Source organism: Strix uralensis, chromosome 3 (genome assembly GCF_047716275.1).
Source record: "Strix uralensis isolate ZFMK-TIS-50842 chromosome 3, bStrUra1, whole genome shotgun sequence".
In the NCBI taxonomy this organism is placed as follows: domain Eukaryota; kingdom Metazoa; phylum Chordata; class Aves; order Strigiformes; family Strigidae; genus Strix; species Strix uralensis.
This window is the reverse complement of record NC_133974.1, coordinates 8,112,163-8,134,778: the sequence shown is the minus strand read 5'-3', so window position 1 is coordinate 8,134,778 and position 22,616 is coordinate 8,112,163. Positions and strand designations below refer to the sequence as shown.

At 43.9% G+C, this 22,616-nt stretch overlaps 1 protein-coding gene across 1 annotated transcript in view; it reads left to right on the top strand.

Annotated features, from left to right (window-relative positions):
• The first annotated feature begins 6,608 nt into the window (after nt 1-6,608).
• Nucleotides 6,609-22,616, top strand: part of EVA1A (eva-1 homolog A, regulator of programmed cell death) — a 211,065-nt gene continuing 195,057 nt past the window's right edge. Inside the window, exon 1 of the mRNA XM_074861440.1 lies at nt 6,609-6,708. Coding sequence (XP_074717541.1) covers nt 6,609-6,708 — 100 coding nt within the window. The remainder of the gene's footprint in view (nt 6,709-22,616) is intronic.

Below are 22,616 nucleotides of genomic sequence, written 5' to 3'. Positions count from 1 at the left end.
AGACAGAGAAGATGCCTGTGGCACTGGCAAACAGTACCAGTCTGCCCTGTGTCCAGAGTTATTTATTCAGTTCTTAGCCCATGCCACTGTGTCTTCACTATGGCTAGTAAGGACTTCTGAAACACTGGTGGGTCTTTTAGCACGCGTCATGTGGCCATATTCAGGCTATCAAACTTCAAAGCAGGATTCCTTCCTGCTGTTGGGATGGCCAAAGTCCCTGCTGACTCCCAAGCCATACTCAGGAATTGTCTGGATGCCAGGTGGCCTGGGTCAAAAATGTGCCAAGGACTAGTCCAACAGGTAACTGAAACCAGATGAGTTGCAGTGCCTGTGTCCAGACCCTTGCTTGATTCAGCTTATTACTATAGACATGGATGTTATGCAAAGGCTTCATGACTATGCTTGGAAAAAGTCAGTTTTGTGGGAAAGAAGGTCTCTGGCAATGAAAATGACTTTCCCAATGTAAGTGTCCAACATAAGTTATAAAAGTAGTTGCAATAAGGATGGGGTGTGATTGTGTGTAGAGGATGTGTGTGCATGAGGGACAGGGGGATCTGGGGGAGCGCTGAAGGACTCTTTTGTTGTCTTTCATGTTATTGCACTTGCATGTCCTCAGGGTGGAGTCCACAGTACTTGTGAGGTTTGAGATAGGTGTCTGTGGTATCACTTTAGGTATCATTTTAAAAATGAATGTTGAGATGATTCCCAGTTTGTATAAAATTGCATCATGGCATGTTTCTCCCACAGGACAAACAGAGAACTTCTGGACAAGTAAATCTGAGGAAGAATTCTGGTTCCTGTGGAAATGAATGACAGTGTAAGTTATCTGTGAGGGTTGGCGGTAAAACAGGAAACAAAAGGGGAAAACATAGTGGAGATCAGGATTAAAAGGGGTCTGTAACCTGAAGTGACTCACACCTACATAGCAGCAGGATAGAGACAATTCTCTCTTGGTTCCCATAGGTGAGATGATAGAAAAAAAACATACTGCTGCTCACGTTGAACCAGCTGGGATGTCTCTTCTCTTCAAAGCGAAGACCATCTAGGTCAAAGACATCTTGAGATGTAAAATTCAGCTTCTTATTTAACAAGCACTCCCAGAGAGCTATAGAATATACTAAAGGAAAGATGGCAGTGGCAAAAAAAAAGGGCCAGTACATACCATCATTCAATTAATGGAGAAATCTTCCCAGGAAGACTGTTGGGAGAGGACTAATGTGTCAGGTCAAGTGAGGGAGTAGTTTCACATTACAGATATAAGAAGACAGTGCAAGTCCTGAAGGTTTCAGTGAACTTCAGAGCCTTAGCTGGGTGCTGTATGCCCACATAGTAAAAAATGTCAGAGAATGACATCCAAAGAGGCAGGACAGATGACACAGAGGGAAAAGGAAGGATCCAGTTCACAGGTGAGGAACTCTGAACCTTGAAATCCTTGTCTCTTGAAATCTGTATGTGACTTACAGTGGTATACAAAGATGAAGTAATGAAGATGACTCCAAATCTCCGTAGTTCTAGTACAGTGACAAACCCAATAACATCCTGTACACCAGGCACCAACTAAACCCAGTTGGATATGCTGGTCCCAGATAAAGCACAAGACTCTACAGTATCCTCTAACATAGAACATGGCATCACTATACTATGGATAATGCCAGCTGAGAGACATTTCAACATCAATTACTTGGTACAGACATAAGGGGAAAGTTTTCAGCTTTGTTGTGAATCACTTTGTAGTCTCCAGATATTTTATTTTTGATATTTTCACACATTGGAGGATTTTGCATCACTCCGTACAACATTTCCCAATGTTTTAGTGAGATAAGTGCATCACTTGGGACTGCTCTACACAGAATTATGTTAAAGCAACACCCCCACTCTAAACCTGTCCCAGTATGGAGAGAAGTCCCCCAGGTTTTATATTTGTTTTTTTAAAGTGGGATGATTGAGTGACACAAAATGTGAAAACTTCAAAGGCTTATCACTTTGAATATTCTGCACAGCTGTTGTTTAGCATTGAATGTGGAGATGGGAGGATTTTACTTGTGAGATACTTGGTGTTGTATTGCAAAACTGCATTATGTGAAGTCCTGTGCCTTCAAATTGATGAAAGCAACACTGCTTACTTCCATGAGTAACCCCATCTGTTTCCATAAGACACTCTTAGGGGAAAGATTAAAAAAGAAGAAAAGAACAAAGAGCTGGGAAGCTGGGAAGCTTTGCTATTTTGTATTTGAAGCTCTGTCCGCCCAGTTTAGATGTATTTCTGTAGGTATAAATGCACATATACTTTGTCAGTAATTTACATTCATTTACAAGGAGGCAATGTGGCCAAGTGGAAAGAGCTCTAACTGGACTTAAAGATTAAAAGTATTTAATCTTTTCTCATCTCTGACAGTTTCCCCTGGCTGATCTTGAAAAAGTAATGACCTCAAACATATGACTGTGCTGTGTCCATGTATGAAATGGCAGAATGCAATGGCGGTCTTTTGAAGAGTGCTTTGAGACCTTATGGAAAACACAGTAAGAAATAAATGTTACTAGGGTTCAGAAAGCAAGACTAGTCCTAGCACATTTGTACAAATAAACCTGCTTGTCACTGTATAAACAAATATGGCTTCAACCTTACATATGGTTCTCTAGCTGAAAGCTAATCCTGGTCCAGATCATCTACTGACCAGCCCTTCAAGCTGTTGATGGTTTAGTCAGCAAGGTAGAGGTGATGCAAGGTCAATGAAAAATTGAAAAGCATTACCAAAAATCAGCACATCCAGCATTAAACTGGGAATCATCCTAACTGCATTCCTGATTACCATTTATAAACAGGTGATGTTGGGGTGACAAGATTGGCTTCACTTCTCAGTGCCTCAGTTCCCCCAGTTGCAGCTGTACTTAACTGCTTTTAAAGCATTTTGTGAATTTTCATGCATGTTTGAGCTATTACAGTTTTATGTGTAGCAGGAGAAGGAGAGGATCTGCAAGAGAAAGTATGGGAGAGGAAAGAACAATATACTTAGGTATCATGGTCAAAAAGGAGAACTGAGGTACAGTTGTTCAGCATCCTGGACTAAAGCCACGCTGGGATTCAGGTGCTTAACTCATGGTTTAGCTCTGGCTGGAGAAGTACCCCAGGAGGTGGGGCTGGTTTGTGTGCCTGCATCTCAGTGCTGAGTGGCTACAGCACCGGTTTTTGCAGGGGAAGCTGAGAAGTGCTGATCTCAGCCCTAGGCTCTGTGTTTATAACTAGGTGCTATGGACATCTTCACTTCTTAAACTGGGCACAGAGACCTCGTGTGCTTTTTCCCATGATCAGGAACGGATTAAAACCCAGCTCAGACAAAAGGCTCTGTGTCTTCTAGAAGGAAGAAGTGTTTTTAAGTATACCCAAATGCTGTATCTAAAACAAAGCAGTCATTCTCCATAGTTACTGTGGGGAGAGAAAGAGACCAAATAATCATTACTCCAAGTCAAGATATAATGCTGAACTGCATCAGTAGTGGCCTATTCCTGCTTCTGGGTGGCTTTGGGGACAAGGGATCCAAGAGATCGTGTATCATCATCTGCATTATTACCTATCCCCAGGAGATGTATTTGAAAGCATGGCTGGATTTTGAGGGCTGTTACTCCTAAAAGTAAAGATTCATATTGGTGTCCCCTTGATTCATGTTTATCCCGTGAGACTATCCATGATAGAAAGACTATCCTTTGTCTGTACTGCAGCTGGGACAGGTGGCCTCTTTCTGTTTGAAACGCACAGCTGATGTTCCCACATGCCCTAAGGAATAAGGGCATTATGGAGATGGGCTTTAACTGAATTGTCTGTTTCTCAAAGGCTGATATATCTTTTTTTTCTTTTTTTTTTTTTTTTTTTTTTTTTTAGCAAGAGCTGCTTTCTGCTTTCCTTTTGGAAGGCATCTTTACAAACTTGCTTAAAAACAAAGCCCTCATGTGACACTGATGTAAACTTTCTCCACACTGGTTTGAGTTTATTAACAATAAGCTAAAGGGCTGCTCAAGCACACTTCCGAAGTTTAGCCTTAAAACCTTTGTCACTAGAGGTTTTTTTTTCCCTATATACTGAGTCAGCCAAACCTAATTACCCTTTAATCAGTAAAATCAACACCTGCTAACAGGGTGGGCTCTTTTCAGCAAATAGTCCGTCCCTTTTCCAGAGCACTGATAAATTTCCAGGGGCCCTATTCTTTCTTTGTCCTGCTGATAAGGGGCTTTGACTGATAATCTGGTAATGGGTATGGTTATCTTATGCCTATAAGGAATAGCAGTGAATCTTCCTTTTGGCAAGGGCAGCAGAACTAGATGAGACAGGAATTATACATAGATGCTAGGAGCCAAATGTCCTGATCTTTTCTCTTTAAAATTTAGGTCAACCCTGGAAAGTATGGGTCAGAGAGGTCTGGCATGTGGGATTAAAGTATCAGGTGAAATAAAGAGTAAGGCAGCCCATAGAAGTTCCTGGTCTTTGATCTTGTTTAAGCATCCCTCTGCAAAAAGGTAAGGTGGCAGGACTGTCTTCAGAGAGGAGGGACTGGATTGTACAGAGCCTGCTGGACCTCAGGGTGTGTCTGTGCTTGTCAGGTCAACCCAGAGCCACCACTGTCCTTGAGAGGTGACCCATCTGCACCTTCACTGTAGATCCTCCGTGTGTGAAAAGCTCTTTGTGGGAAGGAGGGTTGCTTAGGTGCAGTTCAGGCCAGACCAGCCTCTTGTTCATGTGGTCTGGGTGGATGAATCATGGACAGGTTTCAAGCTCAAACTCAAGATTTCCCATACTACCCTCATCCTCAGTGTGGCTGGTTAGAACTTGAGCAAGTGGCAGGATAGACAGAAAGCAAATGGGGCCACGGGTCTTACAGCTCCCCTTGAGGTCTGCTTCTAGCACACAGATCATCCCCAGACAGATTTCTGGTGGAAACAATGACTATGGTATTCATGGAAGCACTCTTGAAAATGTCTTTCACATATAATCTGACAGCCAGTCTGATTTTCATCTGAGAACAGCTGAAACATTGTTAGAAATTTCAGCATAAGAAACTCTTTACAAGTGTACTGAGCTGTGAAAAAAAAAAACCAACAAACAAACAAAAAAAACAGAGCCCTTTGGGTTGAAGTCTTTACGTTTCTTTTCAGCTCTAAGGTGAATATTTTTGGAAAGTTTTACTTAATTTCATGTGGATGAACAGGACAGAGGAGTAAAAACCAGCTGTGGTTTTCCCTGGATGTTGCCACTCAGGTTATTTTTGCTGGATAGAAGCTGCAGCTTTGTTCAGCAGCTGCACGTGTGCCTGGCTCCATCTCCCCTTCCCTGGCAGCCCCACACAGTGCTGCTCCATAGGTTTGCGTATGTGTGTACACAGGCTGCTAAATGGGTGGTGTTGGCTTTGCCTATGAAAACTATCCCCTGTTCCCTGCACTGACACTCAGATTCTGCTCTAGCCTAGATATGTTGGTTATGTCCATCATTTATATGCAAACCTATGCCTGAGCTGCAGCTAATGCTGATGACTGAAGCCCAGGATCTTCTTACAGGAGAACAGAGTCTGCCAGTCCAGTCCGCTTCTGTGTCCCCAGAGCTCAGCTCAGCTCTTCCAGGTTAGCATGGCTGGCTTGATGCTGGCAGGGTATGGATAAAGATGTGGCAGGATCAAGTACTGGATGTGCCTCCAGGTGTGCTGGAGCCTTCTTTCCACTTTCAGGGTGAGCAGTGCTTGAGTTCGCAGCTAAGGCCATGCTAGTTGGAGGTTAGAGTAATTGCTATGGAAGGAGATGGGTCTCCTGGGTCTGAACACCACATCTGCATGAAAAAAGTTTGATGGAGGGGAGAGGGGTCCACTGGAGAGAGGGAGGCTGGCATGGGTGGCTGTTGTCAAAAGGAAGAAGGATTTTGGATATGTTGGCTAACACCAGTCCCAGTGCTGCAATGAGATCCAGGAGGGTTTGATCCCTGGGCCTGTGCAAAGTCTCTTCCATTGTAGGATCACTCTCAATAGTGGACACAGCTGAATAATTGTCCTGTCACCAGTCTGGCAGGACACCACTGCTCACACTGATTTCAGCGGCAGCTACAAATACCCATCACTCCAAAAATCTGTGTGGATTCAGGCACTTTGTTCTGGGCTCCCTCCTTTGAAAATACTGCCCATCCTTCTGCCTGTGTGCACCGGAGAGACAAGATCCCTGCGTATCTAAACCAACAGCAACCGGGCTTCTCCAAACCAGCCCCCCAGGGCAGCCCCCCCCCCCCCCCCCGACTCTCCCCCCCTAACAGCTTGCAGTGCCGCTGCTGGACAGCTGCACAGTAATAGTCTGCAGCAAATTTGGGGGAAGCGATGGCTTTTAGGACCCTGGGACCTCCGCCAAGGCTCAGGTAGGTCTGTCTCATTCGTCAGCCTCACTCAGCCAGGGTTCATTCACTCCCAGGGATGTGTGTGTGTGAGTGTGTGTGTGTGCTGAGCGCTTTTCCTTCCCCGCTGCTGGCTGTGATCCTTCCAAGCAATGGGACTAACACTGTTCTCCGGGCAATGAGTACTGGATTGGGGCAGAAAGCACTTTCCTTTTCTCTGGAAGAAAACAAGCCGTGAGGATACTTAAGGATGTGCTGCCCAGATTTGTCTCCCACCTCCACCTTCCTCATAGGACTCATGTGCTTGACAGCTTTCAGCAACTTTGCTAAGTCTTCTGCAGACTTCTCAGGTAGGGGAGAAGCACAGATCCTTCCGTATGCTGGACGGCTGCTTATGGATGGGAGCTCTTATTACAGTGTTCAGAAGCAGCTCAGGAAAAGTGCAGATGAGCAGATCTGGGATAGTTATGTGGGAAGTAATTTTAATCTTTTTAAAATAAGCTGATGAAAAGGATCTTCTGTAAGAGGATTCTGAGTTTGTTAAAAGCCTTTCTAAATAACCCTTAGCAAAACTATTTCAGCAGAGTTAGTCTGAGTAATTTTGGGAACAAGGAAGGGAATAGTATTAACTTGTGTAAGTTTGTGATTTTGTGCTGTGTTTCTCTGAGGAGTGAAAAGAGCTAGGTTAGAACACTGGGAAGGTCTAGGACATAACTTAAAGCTAACATAGCAAAATCAAAGTATTTTGTAATGGGACAGATTCCTCTCCTCTTAACATACATCTCCTGATTGTTTCAAAAGCTCCCTGAGCTGAGATAAAGGAGATATTACATGCACAGAATGAATTATATTCTGAGCCTATGTTTGCTTAAGTCAGGAGAAAAAGTGTCTCATTACTAAATTTAAATAATTTCTGAATCTAAAAATGTTCATAGCACTTGTTTTGAGTTGTGCACAGCAGGTAAATACACAGCACTTTGGAGGTGTGGAATCCCATATAAGTTTTATAACTATGTACAGCTGCATCAGTCACTTTTAAATTACCTTTCTGCTTATGTTCTTTGTGGATGTGCATGTGGATCAGAGAAAATATAGCAGATCTCATTTTACAGTTGAGCAAGGTTGAATAGTTTTCTCGGGAATGGCTAATGAGGGTCACTGCTTTTGGAATATCGGTTCTAATTTTGGGTCTTAGTGTAAAGATGTAGTTTGGCATATTCTTTAGGTGTGTGTTGCAAAACTCTTGTAATGGATAAGAACTGCCAATTACAGTTTGCTGATGAAAAAGTGCCATTAACAAGAGCTGAATCTCACTGGCCTCTGGTTTCAGCACATCACAACACTGCTACTCACTTTCTGGGAGTGCATGTGTCTGCGTGCTGTGAGAGATTTGTGTTAGAAAGGAGGAGCTTGTGGTGGAGGGGGGCAGAATATATACAGTAGCTTGAAGTCTTAATGTGAATTAAAGGGGGCTGACTTGCTTGTGATTCAGTCTTCTTTGGAGGCAGATCAGTCCTGGGGGCTGCCATTCAAGGCAGATCTGCCTCTGAATGGAAAGGACTGAGGCATTTCCCTGTTTCTAGTGTGTTTTTATCTCTTTCTTGGCATCGAGCTTTCTCTGTGCTCCTCCTTGGAAGCAAATTAATGCAGAAGGGGTGCATGGAGTGAGCAGAACAGGAGCTAAAGCTGCAATGGAGAAAGTACTAATCCTTCTGAAATACAGATAAAGTTTGTCCCAGCCAGGCCAAATTGCTAAGCATGAAAATGTGCAAAAGTGTCCCAGAGCAGGGGTACTTTACATTGTGTCTGCACAACATAGCCAGACCAGTGGAAGCTGGAAACAAATTTGATAGGCTTTGGTGATGCTGGGGGGGAAGGGGGGGGCAGATGCTGTCCTTTTAAAAAATGGATAAGAAGGTTGCTGATAACAAAATCATGTTTTCTGCAACATCCAACTGTACTGTCATACTTTGAGAGAAGAGGGGTGGCTTAAAACCCTGTGTATGTGTATGGCAAGGTTGCACTCTGAATCAGGGTCTGTAATCCCAATAGCACAACCTCCCGTGTGTTTCCACAACTGTTGAAATCTTCTGCCAGATCCAAGCTACGTTTCCTGATAGCAGGCTTGGCAAATGTCCCCAGTCTTGTTGGACTGGCTGTACCTTGAAGCACAGGAAATGATTTGCTGCAGGAAGGGGCTGTACCCGGTGTGTAGCAGCTCAAATATGGTTTTCTAAGTTCAGTAGCTGGTTAGCCACAAGATGAAAGGGGGTAGGAAAAGGTACAATATTTCCCAAATCACACCTTATGCTTCCCCAATACATTTTGCAAAGACCCCATTCATTGCCCTCCAATGCTTGAAGGCACGCACCATGTGATGTGCCTCTGTGAAGCAGCAGTGGCCCAGATTTTCCTACCTGATGTTTGTTACTGTTGCCCCAATATATGAATTGTCAGCTGACATGAGGAATGGAAGGGGCTAGCTTTTTAACATAATTTGACCATAATGGTTTCTGGCCACTTACATACTTTTTCTATACTTCAGGGTGTTCTGGGTTCTCCTCCAGCATAGCTTCAATTGAGCAGGTGAATGTCTTTGGGGAAGTCTTATAGCCTTACAATATGCCATCCCACCTAGAGGTGGTGCATCCAAAACATGAATTGTCTACATCCCAAGTAGATTAATGGATTTGTATCAATTATTGGTGCTGAGGAATGGAAGGCTTGCTGTGATCCCATAAGAGGTTTCTGCAGCAGGTTGACAGCTGCCCACATGCTGGAGGGAGATGACACAGCTCACTGGGGTGTAAGGGCTTTTCCAGGTTGCAAATAATAGTACAGTCCAGAGAGAGCAGCTGAAGCTCTTTGGCAAACAATGTTTTCTTAAACAAAGTCCTGTAGACCTTGTTTAACAACAAAGCTTCTCTGGCTTCTCAGCTTGGTTCAACTCAGCACTGCCAGGGAGGTGCTGCTGTTAGCAATAGGTCACAGCCTTTTTGTGGTGGGCCAGACAGAGTGCACAGATCCAGCCCTGGAAGGACACAGCTCAGGGATTAGGGATGGCCAGTCTTGAGCTCTAAGCAGATCATAAGCAGCTCTGATCTCTCTCTCACACTGCAGCTATGCAAAAGGACTGGCCAAAAGACTTACTAAGACTTGCACACCCACCCATGTCCCACTGCTCCCAATACTGTCCCCCTGGCTGGGTCTTCAAGGTGTGTGCCTCTTGGCTGCAGGAAGATTTCTTCTTTACACGGGATCATGAGAGGCCACCCTGAGGAGAGGCCCAGCATGGCACTCACAGGAAAGCACAGGTAGAGCTGGTGGGGATCTCCATCATCTCGGCTCCCAGGCCTCTGAGCGCATGGTCTCACATTGTGGCTCCATCCCTCCTGTTTGAACAGCTCAAATGCCACAACATGAACATGATGACTGCATGTCCTGCTGGGGACTGGTAGAATCTGAGATGTAAGAATTAAAATTCCTTTTAGGTGAAGTATTTGAACTATGTGAAGAGTTTTGACGTTGTTTTCTTTAATAATTCTTTAAACATTGATTTTGGCAGGAGGGTGTGTGGGTAGGAAGCAGATCCTTGGGGAGAGAGTGGAGTTATCAGGCACTTTGGAGCCTCTTCTTAAGAAGGCCTGGACTTTTTCTCTGTGGCTGCTTGTAATATGGGTTCTTGATCTAATCTCATTCTGTGATCAGTTCTTGTGCTCAGGACTGTTTGAAGGTTTAGGACCTAGTGTTGTGATGTGTCACCATGCCCCTTATGTTCCAGGTGACACTTGAAGACTGTGATGAGGTGTGGGTTAAGAGGCTGGTCTTTTGAATCTCTGTGCTTTAACTATAAACCCTTAATACTAATCTCAGTCTCAGCAATGAACTCTCTGAAATCCCAGCTGGTTGATAAAACTTCACCTTTGTTTTAGCCCTTTTCTCTTTGTGGTGGGAGTCCAAGACAAAGCAATATCCTTGCCCTGCCAGAGGAAGCTGTACCATAGCTCCTCTGCACAGGCTCTGGGAGGCAGTGATCTATGTGCAGTGCACAGAGCTTGCTCCTTAGAGGGACTAGGCTAATGAAAATGGGGCCAAAATTAGTCTTTGGTGCTAATTTAAAATGCAGACACTGAAAGCTTAGTCGAAAGTTTAGTCAACAGCTATTGCTCATATCCTGTGTGTTGTCTCTAGCTCCAGCCATGGGATTCCTGTCTCTGAAGCTAATCTGTGCAAACACATGTTGAATTCTGCTCTGCCCACTGCCAGCCAAGGTGACCATTTAATTTCCAGCTGCATACCTGCAGGGAATTAGGTTTGTGTGATTATGATGCTGTGCTCCAATTCTCCTCAATAACTTTCCCATTCATTAGCTAATTTCAGGCACATCAGATCTATGCGATTGCCACGAGTTTCACGTTAACGGAGACAGATCATTTCACTAGTGCTGCAGTACAGAAAATGCTGTGCTGTGAACTCAACCATTTGCAGACATCAGAGAATCCACTGCAGGGGCTTAAGCCAAAAACTTTGGTTTCTAGGCATGGAAATAGCTTTGATGGGAGCTCATGCCTTTTCTGACAGGAGAACCCAGCTGCAGGACATAAAGCTGTAGGAATAACAGCCCCAGTAGTGCTGCTCCCCCTGGGCCTGCTTTAATTTTTATGTTCTTTGCATTATATTTGGCACAAGCTCGATGTGAGCAGCACTTTGCTCAAGGGAGCTGATCCGGCATTGAGCCAGATGAATACTGCTAGCTCCTATCCACACCCTGCAGGTGAGCCCTGGGTAACTTTTGGGACATCTCTCTGGAGGCTCTTCCTGGCTTTGAAAGCACAAAGATTTTTTTTGTTGTTGTGTTTTGTTTTTTTTTTTTTCTTTTCCCCAAGAATGGCAGGTTTCAAGTGAAAGCTGCTTTTGCCACCTCCCTGCTAATTGGCTCAGTGTGTTTGTTTGAGCTGATGAGGGCTGGAGTTGGGAGGGGAAAGGCACTTCTCCCTGATTGCATTTAATCAGTCCATAATAAAGGCAATTTGTTTGACAAGTCCATTCACCAAATTATCACCAAAATCTACATGCTAACAGCTTCTGAATGGCTTGAGTCAGACTTTGATATTGGTTTTGGAGCCCTGAATGGGTCAATGGTGTCAAGGGGGTCCAGAAATTCCACATGTTGAAAGCTACAGGCTGTGAAAGGGGGATTTTAAAGAGAAAGGCAGATACAATTTCTTTTCCAGTGCGGTGGTGTAACCCAGTAATGAGGTTTGTGCTTTTGATCCCAGAGGAAAACAGACATGCTTTAGACTTTGTTTAAAGACTGGACCAAACCCAGGCCACCTCCATATCGTCTCCTGGTGAAGGGCTCCGAGTGATGAGGTTGGATGGACGTCAGGCTGCTGCTTGAAGAGGTCCTTGCCCCAGGTGGTGTTTTCCTCCTCAGCTGGAGGTCGTATGTGCTAACCCATCCATCACAGCTGTGTGGGCTGCAGTTTAGCTTAATGATGGGGAACCTGTACTGGGGTAGAGAAATTCTCCTTTGCAGAGGTGACAAAATTCAAAACCTCATCAAAGCCAGTTAAAAACCACTGTTAGCCTCTTCTGCTGATGTTCTGGAGATGTGCTTGCATGATGAGCTGGAGGGAATGGGTCTGGGGAGCTGGAGGCAATGGCTGGGTCTGGCAGCCATGGCTGAGCAGTTCTCACAAGGGGAAGCTGCATTTGATTTTGTGTCATGTATGTCTGTCTGTCAGTGGGGGAAGGAGTCTAAAGAACTCAGAGAGCTGAGAGGTGTTGGAGGAGGAAATCAACGGGCAGGGTATCAAGTACCAGTTCTGCTGCTATTGGGAGAGGAGGAGAAGCAGCAGCACAGAAGCTGGGGCTATTTTGGTGCCTTAGAGAGTTGTTCTAGTTTGTCAGCAGGGATGCAGCTTTGCGGGCATCAATATACCATGTTAAGCAAAGATACAAATGTCTGTGCACTCCTGTCCTGAGGCTTGCTACAGAAAACACCATGGGTTTCCCAACAGTTGTGATAATAATGCTATGAGGGAGGAGTCAGCACTTGCTGAGTCTTTAAATGTTCAGAGTTTACTTTTACTGATAGCTGAGGGGACCAAACTGAGCTTCAGGAAGAGAAACACGTGTTTCCAATTCTGTGTGTTTGTGGTCCTGGGCTGTGACCAGAGGCGCTGCTGTTACTGCTGTGAAAAAGCAGCTGCAGGTCTGTATTTGCAGTGCCAGGGAAAGGAGGCACCGTCAGGGAGGGAGGGATGGGGCTGCTGTGGGTGCCAGGATGTCTCGTGAGGGGTCTGTGTGAAACCTCATGTAGGCAATGACTTCAAGCTCAAGAGCCATATGTATGCATCTGGCTCACATCATGTGGAAATCCACTGTTTTAGCCATCAGAGCTGTCAACAAGAGCCAAGAGAGACCCCAGGGATCCCAATGTCTGTGGGATGATTGGTAATGTTTATATAGTACCTACTTATTGCAGTGGCTCAGAAACTGGTTCACTGATGCAAACTTTTGTCAGTACCAGGAACACTTTATTTAATTTGTATGATTAACAACAACAACAAATCCACTGTGGTAGCTTTAATCATTTCAAAGTATCCCAGGTTATTGGTACCCACTAGATGCACAGTCTAGTTGAGGAACATGTCCTTGCAGCATTCTTCCTATGTCTGTATGTTGTTAGGGATACAAATGCTGCAGAATTAAAGAAAGCAACTGTTTATGTCCTCAGGTAAAAATTGTTCCCTGATTTAAGACTCCGTGAAAGAAGATTTTATATAACACAAATAGTTTGGCCAATTAAAAAAAAAAGTGGGAATTTTAATGTATCCTCTCTCAACCAAGATACTTGATACTTAGAAGCTAAAAGCATACTTTAAGGGGTGTGTGGGGGAGCAGAATAAGCTTAGTCTCTGCAGGGGGAGAAAAACTATGTATTTACACTTGGCACTTTTGCTGATCCTTTTGTTGATGCTAATTTAAACATGGCCTGATCTCCCACAGTGCTTGGTGTTCAGAACTGAAAATTGGACGATGTGTTTAGGTGGGAGTGCAGTGATTTAGGTGGCCAACACCAGGACTGTTTACATGTCTTATTTGAGATTGGCTGCTTGTGCTTGGCGTGTTTGTGCATGTATAGATTGAACTTTCTGCTTTCTGTTCCAAGATAGCAATCCCAGTCCCTGTGGGGGACCATTTGAAGCAACTACCCCGTTTTTTTTTCTGTGCTCTTGTCATTCCTTCTTATTCAGATACCCAAGACCTTCACAGATTCAGTCTGTTTCTGTCCCTTGAAAGGTATGTGGCTGCCTGCAGGAACAGACCCAATGCGCTGCTCAAAGTAGTTAATAGGATTTTTGGTCAGGCTGGTTTGGTGCAATACTTACTACGAGGTTCCTCATGTCCTTTCTAGTGCTGTGCCTCACTGATCTGGTACTGCTGTTGTCTGGGATTTTTGTGCTCTTCAAGAGACAGGCAAGGGCCAAACACTGCTCAGCCAAGATTTGCCAAGAGCTTTGCAGAATGCACAGAAGTTAATCCCAACTCAGCTTTTTGCAGATTAAATCTGATAGAGAAGTAATAATGTTTAAGAGAACTGCTTGGGTTACCTATTATTATTTATTTCTTTCTTTATTTACCTAGCTGCTCCTTTTGCCTGAGGAAAAAATGGTGAGTTGTGTGTCTCAGGCTGGGTTTGGGTTGATCCAAGTGTGCCTGGCTCAGCTCACTAACTGGGGATATGAGCTCATTCGTAGTAATTAAAGTATGTATGTCTGCTCTTTTGGGGATGCTTAACGCTTAGCTGCCTGGAACTCAGTGCGTGTCTTTTCATGTCAGAGAGACAATGATGGTTTGGCAATTCTGAGTTGCACAGTAAAATAAATCTTGGCTGAGTCTCTTCAAATATATCATGTGATCTTGAACCATGTTGGCAGATGCTGTGGTATCAGTGTTGATGGGGCTCCTTTGGATGTGAAGGCTTGCTATACAATAATCGCTCTTGGATCCATCTGGATCCTTGCATGAAGATGGAGCAGTGTGTGTGGGACCTGCAGTTTGGGCAAACTCTCCGAGTGGTCAGGTTTCAGAAGTGTATTTGAATTAACAGATGGATGTAGCATACTGCTGAAGAATTTGCAGTAGATGTTGTCTGAGCACTTTAGTTGTGGTGGGCAGGGAAGGTTGCATCCACCTGCTGACAAAGTATCCCACAGCCTTAACAGAGGGAGAAAGATGTAAAAAATATATTTCCTTTTTTAATCTTATATTAAGAGAAGGCCCATAGACCCAGATTATGAGCAGTTTTATCAGCCACTTACAATCAAAGAACTTCACTATATACTTTTGTGCACCATCTTTTGACCTGGTATCAACACACTAATTGCCAGCAGAGACACTTCTCACTCCTCCAGCAGCCCATAAAAGCACCAGAATCATCATGGTCTGAGAGAGGGCTGTCTTTAGGTGAGTTATACTAATTCTTTGATAGACTAGGTACCTGATGGTGCTGCTTGCCAAAAAAGGACCATTCAGACCACCTACTCTGAGACCCCCCTATGTGATTGTGTTATTTTATTTTCATCTGCTATCAGATGCCTGTGGTTTTGCTGCTATGATATTATCAACATGTGTTGTATTAGCCTTAAGGGTTTAAAATGGGCTTTTACTCCAACAAGTAAATATAAAAACAAACACAGCAGTGGGAGGATTTTCTGCTAATTTTATCTCTGTGATTTTTGTATCACACTGTGGGCTGGGGTGACCTGCATCTTGTGTCTAGGACCTGTGGGCTCAGCTGTGATCCTTTATTGTTTGCTCCTCTGAATTGATATTAAGGTTGCTCTATGGCAGGTGCTATTTCTGGCATTCGTTTCCCATGTTTGCTGTATTTTGCAAAGGCTTTTGGCTCTCGCGTTTTTCCTTAAAGGTGTGTTGGGCCAAGAGTGCAGAATGATAGGTGGTAACTTGAGCTGCTGTGGCTGGATTATGTTCCATTTTGGGAACATCTTTAGGAAATCTCTTACCTCTGTGGTCTGTGTGGGGCCTCTTAAGTGCAGTGCTGCTGTGGCCCTGGCGATGCCCATAAGTTGCTGTGGGACAAAATTCTGCACTTTGGTTTTGAAAAAGTTTAGCTTTCGTGTGGAACATTCAAAGAACAGCATTACGGTTGCAAATCAAACATTTGGAAGTTAAGAAATGTTAAAATTAACTACTTGAATCCAGCCCTTCAGGTTTTTATATTATGAGTTACTCTTTAATGAGAACATACTACTTTTTCTCCACCTCCTTGGGACTCCTTTATTGTCCAGTGCATGGGACAGCTGCCTAACATTTGTTTTCTTTATCCTCCTGGTTCATTATGGCCCTAGGCCTTTATTTAATATGTGTTATTTAAACCCTATTTAGCTTGTTGTGAGCGTCCTACAAAGAGGGATGTATTCACCCTTCTGGAAAGAGAGTCTGGAGTGTTACCTGCATTGTGCAGATGAGGATCCAAAGCATCCAATGATGATCCATTAGCATCAGGAGCTCTAATTGCCCAATATTTCAGAGATTGTTCAGTATCTACATTTTTCTCCAGGAGAAGCCCCTTATCCATTCTCTCAAGCTGTGATAGGCAGGAAGAAATAGGTGATACTTGATACACAATTTCTTCTTCAACACTGTAATATATGTGTGCAAATGGGCTGCATGGCTTAAAATGAGTATTACAGTTGCAAAGTCAAGTGCATGTAACTAAGTAGGTTAACCCCCGTAGGCAGCTAAGCACCACACAGCCGCTTCCTCACCTCCCCTCTCCACCCCCAGAACAGGAGAAGAGGCAAGGAAGAGTAAAAGCAAAACATAGTAATAGACATAAAAATAGTTTCATAACTAAAGAAGTAGAAGATAAAAGAAAGAAAATAAAATAAGCGATGCAAAGGCAATCAATCACCATGTCTCATGGGTAGGCTGACGCTCAGTCAGATCCCAAGCAAAAGATGGCTGTCTTACCTAAACCCCACTCCATTCTGTTTTATTGCCGAACATGACGTTATATGACATGGAATATCTCTTTGGTTAGTTGGGGTCATCTGCCTGTTTGTGTTGCCTCTCAACCTCTTGTGCACCCTCCAATCTATTAACTGGGGGGGCAGAGTGAGAAACAGAGGAAGCACTGATGCTGTGCAAACACTGTTCAGCAATAGCTAAAACATTGATGTGTTATCAGTACTGGTTTGGTCACAGATCCAAAGCACTGCACTATACAAGCTGCTATGAAGAAAATTAACTCCATCACAGCCAGACCCAGTACACTAAGGAAAGGGCAACATTACACCTGTATTTTATATGTAATACGAGCTGAGGTGGATATGATAGCAAGCTTTTGGTTGGCAGACATGATATCAGCCCATAAAGTGCAGTTGTAAGAAGGATCTGGTATTGCATAGTTTTTTTTTCTTAGAGCAGTCAAGCTTTGAGGATTACATTATTTGGGATGAGATAATAGTCATAAAATTGGGTTACAAATTTGGGGTCAGTCCTTGAAATGTATTCCAAGAGATCTTTAAAAATGAGTTTTGAAGACATTCCCCCTCCAAATTTTTGTTTGTTTGTTTCTGTCCCTTCACAGGAGAAAAAGAAATGTAAATGTGTCTATTCAAAGGCACGAATAAAGATCCTCTGGTGCAAGTGATATCACTAAAAATAGAGCCTTGGGATTTGTCCAGTTTAGTTTCTCTCTAGTTTTTTATTGTGTGAGTAACCCCTTGGAAACTGAGGTTGTTGATCTGACAGTTTCCAAAGCACATCCATCTCTTCACGTATCTTTTGTACAGGGGCTGCTTCCGTTGTGTTAACACTGTTTGCTTCCTGGTTTATGTGCTCAAGCTGAATTCCAGCTCAAAGAGATTAAAGCTTCATAAAAGTGAGTTGAGCAGGGAAGTGGCTCCACCGCTGATGATGAAACGCACACATCTGTGACCCACGCTGTGCTCACATGTTAGTTTATTGTTAGCCTCACAATAAAGGGTAGCACTGGGTTTTGTTCAGCTAAACAACTTTGATGGAATGAGTTGTATAGAAAAAAGAATAGATGAAGCCTGGCTGTTATTTGCCAAAATGTTCTTTGTTTTAGCTGTGTTGTGTGGGATGCAGAACTCCCAGAAGAGGATAGTCTCTCTTCTATAGCAGCCAAGGAGAGCTGATGGATTGAATAGGGAGGCAGAGACAGAGGTTCAGCGAGAAGGGGTGAAAAAATTTTCTGATTCTTCCTGCCCTTTGGACTGGTTTGTCTTTAGCTGACAGCCCCAGGCTTTCACTTTAGCTGTACTGCAAGAGTAGAGGTTTTGCTATAACAGTAAGTTGTACTGTAAATGCGGTTGGTGCCATTTGGCTTGGGTTTGGTTCAGGGTTAGCATGAACAGATAGTAGTTAGTGCATTTTAGCAAGGGTATAGCCAGTGGCTGGAGTGTAAAGGTCTATCAGCAGCTGCAGGAAGTTGAATGCTTGGTGTTAGACAATCCATTTTTCTTGCTGGATAAATGAAAAATCACTTTATCTCTCTTTTCTTAAACATTGTCCATATAATTGGAGGGCAACGTTCAAGTTCAAACTGATAGGATTATTTTGCTTCCCTAAATTGCATGACAGTGGTCCCCTTAGCAAATTAAGCCATGGACCCCTTTTGCTGTAATGGGAACCAATCTCATTAGAAACAGAGCTGGATTAGTGAAGAGTCCAACCTACCATACAGATAGGAATTCTGACCCCAGCAGGCCTGAAGCGCCCTTTGTTCACTCCAGCCTCCTCTGCATTTTCCCGTCACTTATACATCTGTGTGGTGGAGCTGGTGGTGATTATTTCTGCTCAAGAAAAACCTGCTTGGGGGTGAAGAGGAAGTTGATTGGCTAGCGTGATATCACAATATGAACGATAAGGTGTTTTTTAAATGTTTCCTTTGATTTAAGTCATTGGAGTACAAGACTGATTAAAGATGCCTGTTGCAGGGTATTGGAGATTAAGGGCCACTCTTCACTGGTTTGACCTGTGAGTCAGAAAATGATCTTTTTTCTGCCTCTCAGCATTATTCTCTTCTACAGATCAGAAAATCTGGACTTATTCACACCAACCTTTCCAACATCTGGACACAGAAAGCTCTTTTTTGTGGAAAAGAAAGACAAACCTTTTCACCTGTGGCCTGTGTTGGTTCTGTCTGTCCTTCTTGATGTTGGTGGTTGGCTCTAGATGGATTATGTTGTGGACTGTCCAAGCTACTTTATCAAGCAGTTGGGGCCAACAGCCTTGAGCTGGCTCTGTGCACACCAGTGCCAGCAAGAGAGCAGCATGACTGTGCCTGCAGCAGGCTCCCAGGGAGATGTTGTTGTTCAGGAGCAGTGCTGAGCAGTGGAGGTGCTGCTTCTGGAGATGTTTATGTGCATCCCTGTCTTGGCCTTAGCTCAGTGCTGGTGTTGTACGTGCTGCTGTTGTCTGTTGTTTTCTTTCTTCCCTCTGCATCCTTACATTCTGCTTTTGGGATCCACCTATCTATCTATCTATCTATCTATCTATCTATCTATCTATCTATCTATCTATCTACTTGTCTGTATTATCTGCAGTTTTCCTCGTTCTGAGGTCCCTCAACTCTGGGAGATTACAGGTACAGCCCTGGCTGATTCCAGCCACTGCCATGAGGTGAAGCCACGTTAAGAATGCTAAAAAGGGCGAATCCCATTGCTTCCTGGGTTAAGAGCCATTTTCTGATCCTTGAGGAAATCCTTGTGCCCTTGCATCTCTCCTATATTCTACTTCTCTGACAGATCTTGTAGGTATTGCCTGGAGCTTGCTTCCTGGCTGGAATTTCGTGCTTGAAGCAATCTGGCAGAGAAGGCAGACTGTGGACACTGTTTAAAAGCGGCACCAATGAAAGAATGAGCCTAGTCAGTTATTGTAGTAATTTGTTGCTATTGATTAGCTTGGAGGCTAATGCTGAAGTGGTGAGGAGTCCTGACTTGGTGAGTAATTCAATATAAAGCAGTGGGACTATTCACATGAGGGAGAGTTGGCTTCTCTTTATGCCTACTCCTGATGGATATGAAGTGGGTTTTTTAAATAAATGTCATTAGCAAGAACAAGGGTTAACCAGGGTAATTAACACTGCTAAGCTATGGTCTATTTCTCACCAGCTAGGCTGCAAATAGGCAGCTGAAGAAACAAATCTATTTTCTGTTCTTGTTACATTTCTGGATATATTTTAAGGTTTCTCAGAAAGACCAGAACAATGAAACACCCTTTAATAATAGCAATCTCTTTTCTTCATGGTGCAGCCTGAGCAAGCATTCAGACCCTTTCCTTCTGGGATTGTTAATTTCCTTTTTTTTTTTTTTTCCCTGAAATAAAAACAATACTCCCCCCAAAAGCACAACTTCTGCAGCGCTGTGACAGAGCCAGCTGCTGTCACTCTTATCAGACAGGCGTTGGATGGGAAATTGTCTTCGGTTTTCCCCCTCTAAGCTGCAACTCAGGGAAAAAGAAATAATAGCAACAAAAAACTCCATAAGTTGTTCTAGGGCTGTCAAAAATAGTAACTAATGCCCACCCTGAATTTCTCTTAGTGGTTTTTCAAAGGCTTCCATCCTTTATGTGCATGGGGGAGAATGAGGCACGTGGGAAAGAAATTGCATTCAGTAAAATGAAATATTGCCAAGCCAATTGGAGCCATAATCCTTGGATCTCCTGAAGTCTGAGGCTGTAACCCTAAGCCTGATTCAAGTGCGAGCGGAGCCTGTGATTAAAGAGACTGTCACAGACCTCCTGCGTGTCCCTGACTACACAGGCCTGAAGCTCACTGCAAGAGCCTGGGGTCTGTGGGACTTAACCTCTGTTTCCCTGCCTGTCCCTTTTGATTACATGTTTCCTGAGTGTCTCCCTGTGTCTATTACTGTAGCTTGATTCTTTGCTGGGTTTTTTTGAGCCCAGATCCCATAGTTACCTGGATTGTAGTGACTTCTAAATAGTTTTGGGGCTGGGAAGTTGAAGGGTATGTGTACTGCCCCATTAATAGTGCTGGGTCTCTGAAGACTTTCTGGTACAGAAAGGTCTCACAAAGTAGAGAGATTAGATAGTCCTATCTATCTGCTCCTTTCAAATGAATGTCTTTACTTGATCCTGTCTGTGACGAGTTGGATTAGCTGGAAGTTACTTATGGAAAGGATGCCTTTATTTGCACTTCTGCAGTCCAAAACACTGGAGTAAGCTCAAGTAGCACACATGGTGTTTACCCACGTCTGTGAAGTTGCCAGCAAATGCTTTTGATGAGACACTGCTTCAGCAAGTTGCAAGTCTGTAAGACCTATGGTGGCTGCCTGCCTATACCATTCAGCAGACCTGGAGTAAGGTAGAGGTGCAGCTGTGGCCGATGGGAGCATTTTCTTTGCCAGCTTGGCCGGACAACAGCAGGCTCTGATATTACTTTCTCCAGTCACTCCATCCCTTTCTTGTGAGGGTGGTAGAGAATGAAACATTTCTGCTTTTTTTTACCTCTGGGGTTGTGGTCCAGCTGTGCTCCCTCTGCTTCCCAATCAGAGTTGTCTTGGTCCAAACTTTACATGTCTTACAAAGGATCAAATCAGCCTGACCCACGTTGATCTCCAGGGGAGGCCTTATTGCAGCCTTTCAGTACTTAAAGGGGACTTATAAGAAAGACAGAGAGAGACTTTTGACCAAGGCCTGTAGTGACAGGACAAAGGGCAATGGTTTTAAACTGAAAGAGGGTAGATTTAGACTAGACATAAGGAAAAAAAAATTATGATGAGGGTGAGACACTTGAACAGGTTGCCCAAAGAAGCTGTGGCCACCTCATCCCTGGAAGTGTTCAAGTTCATGTTGGATGGGGCTTTGAGCAACCTGATCTAGTGAAAGATGTTGGGGGACCTGGACTAGATGGTCTTTAAAGGTCCCTTTCAACCCAAACCATTCTGTGATTCTATGATCATAAGAGACTTCAGAATTGTCTTTAAACTCAGACCTGTCCCTTTGTGCAAAAGTCCTCTGCTGGTTGAAAACTACTTTTCTGCTGTGGGGTTAGTGAGGGATGCAGCATGTTGTTAGTATCCTGAGTGAGATATTACCCTAGTATCCATGCCTGTGGATGCAGAATTGCCTTTTAAAGCCCCACTCAGCCTTGTCAGTGTTGGTGGATTAGTACAGAGCTGCATTTTTATGTCTGCTGGCCAAAGCAGCCTAAACTAGAAAATGCTGGATGGGGACGGAGGCTGGCTAGATGCTTGATCCCTTGTTTCAGGGCCTTTCTGGCCCATTTCCTGGCATAGTTTTTTGGAGGAAATCAGAGCTGCCTCCATCCCAGCCATATGTCATTGGCTTAATGACAGCACTGATGGATGTCGTGGGAGATCAGGCTTTTCCCTGAACACTTGGCCTGATGGTGGAGGTGCAAGAGTGAGGTCAACACCCTTTTCTGCTCTCGAAGGAGTGTCTATCAAGGGACAATAACTTTTCATTTAGGGATTTTTCCATTGGTGACAATGAGCCTGATTTGCATTGTAAAGAAGCTGTCATGTAAATGGTGTCTGGCTCATGTGATAACAGAGCTCATCTGTGATCCCGCCCCTGTGGGATGTGCAATGAGTGTAAGATGTTCTCTTAGACATTAGGCATGTGAAAGGCACACTTATCACAGAAATGTGGTGGGGAGAGGTAGGGAAATGTCCATCTGATGGTGTATTTAAACAGAGATTGAGCATGCAGGAAATTGGACAGAGGCAGAAATTTACTCTCTCAGGCTGTTCTTAATCTTGCCTGGCCATGTGAGGGGAGCATCCAGCCCTCCTGATGCCCAGGCATGAGCAAAGCTTGGTGTATTTTGAGTGCTCTGATGAAGACTTTTATTCTCAATCTGATGGCTTGTTCATGCTAGCACTTCATTGATAAATCATTAATGGTGTTTCTAATGAGACTTTTAGGACTGCTCTGGAAACTTTAAAACCTGTAGTAGTAAGGTAAGGCTGCAGGTTAAACACCTTGGAGGCCAGGTGCTTTTTGTTTGTGACTTGACTCTAAATTTTCTAGCTTTACTTGAAAGTTTTAATGTTTCCTCCCTCTTCTCCCCCTAGTTCTGAATTTCTAGCAGGTCTCCAACTAACATATTCAAGCATGCTCAATATATCTATCAGGAGTAATTCACAGTTACATAGCATTGATCATTCATGGCTGTAGAAGCATTTTGCTGTAGAGACTAAATACCAATAGC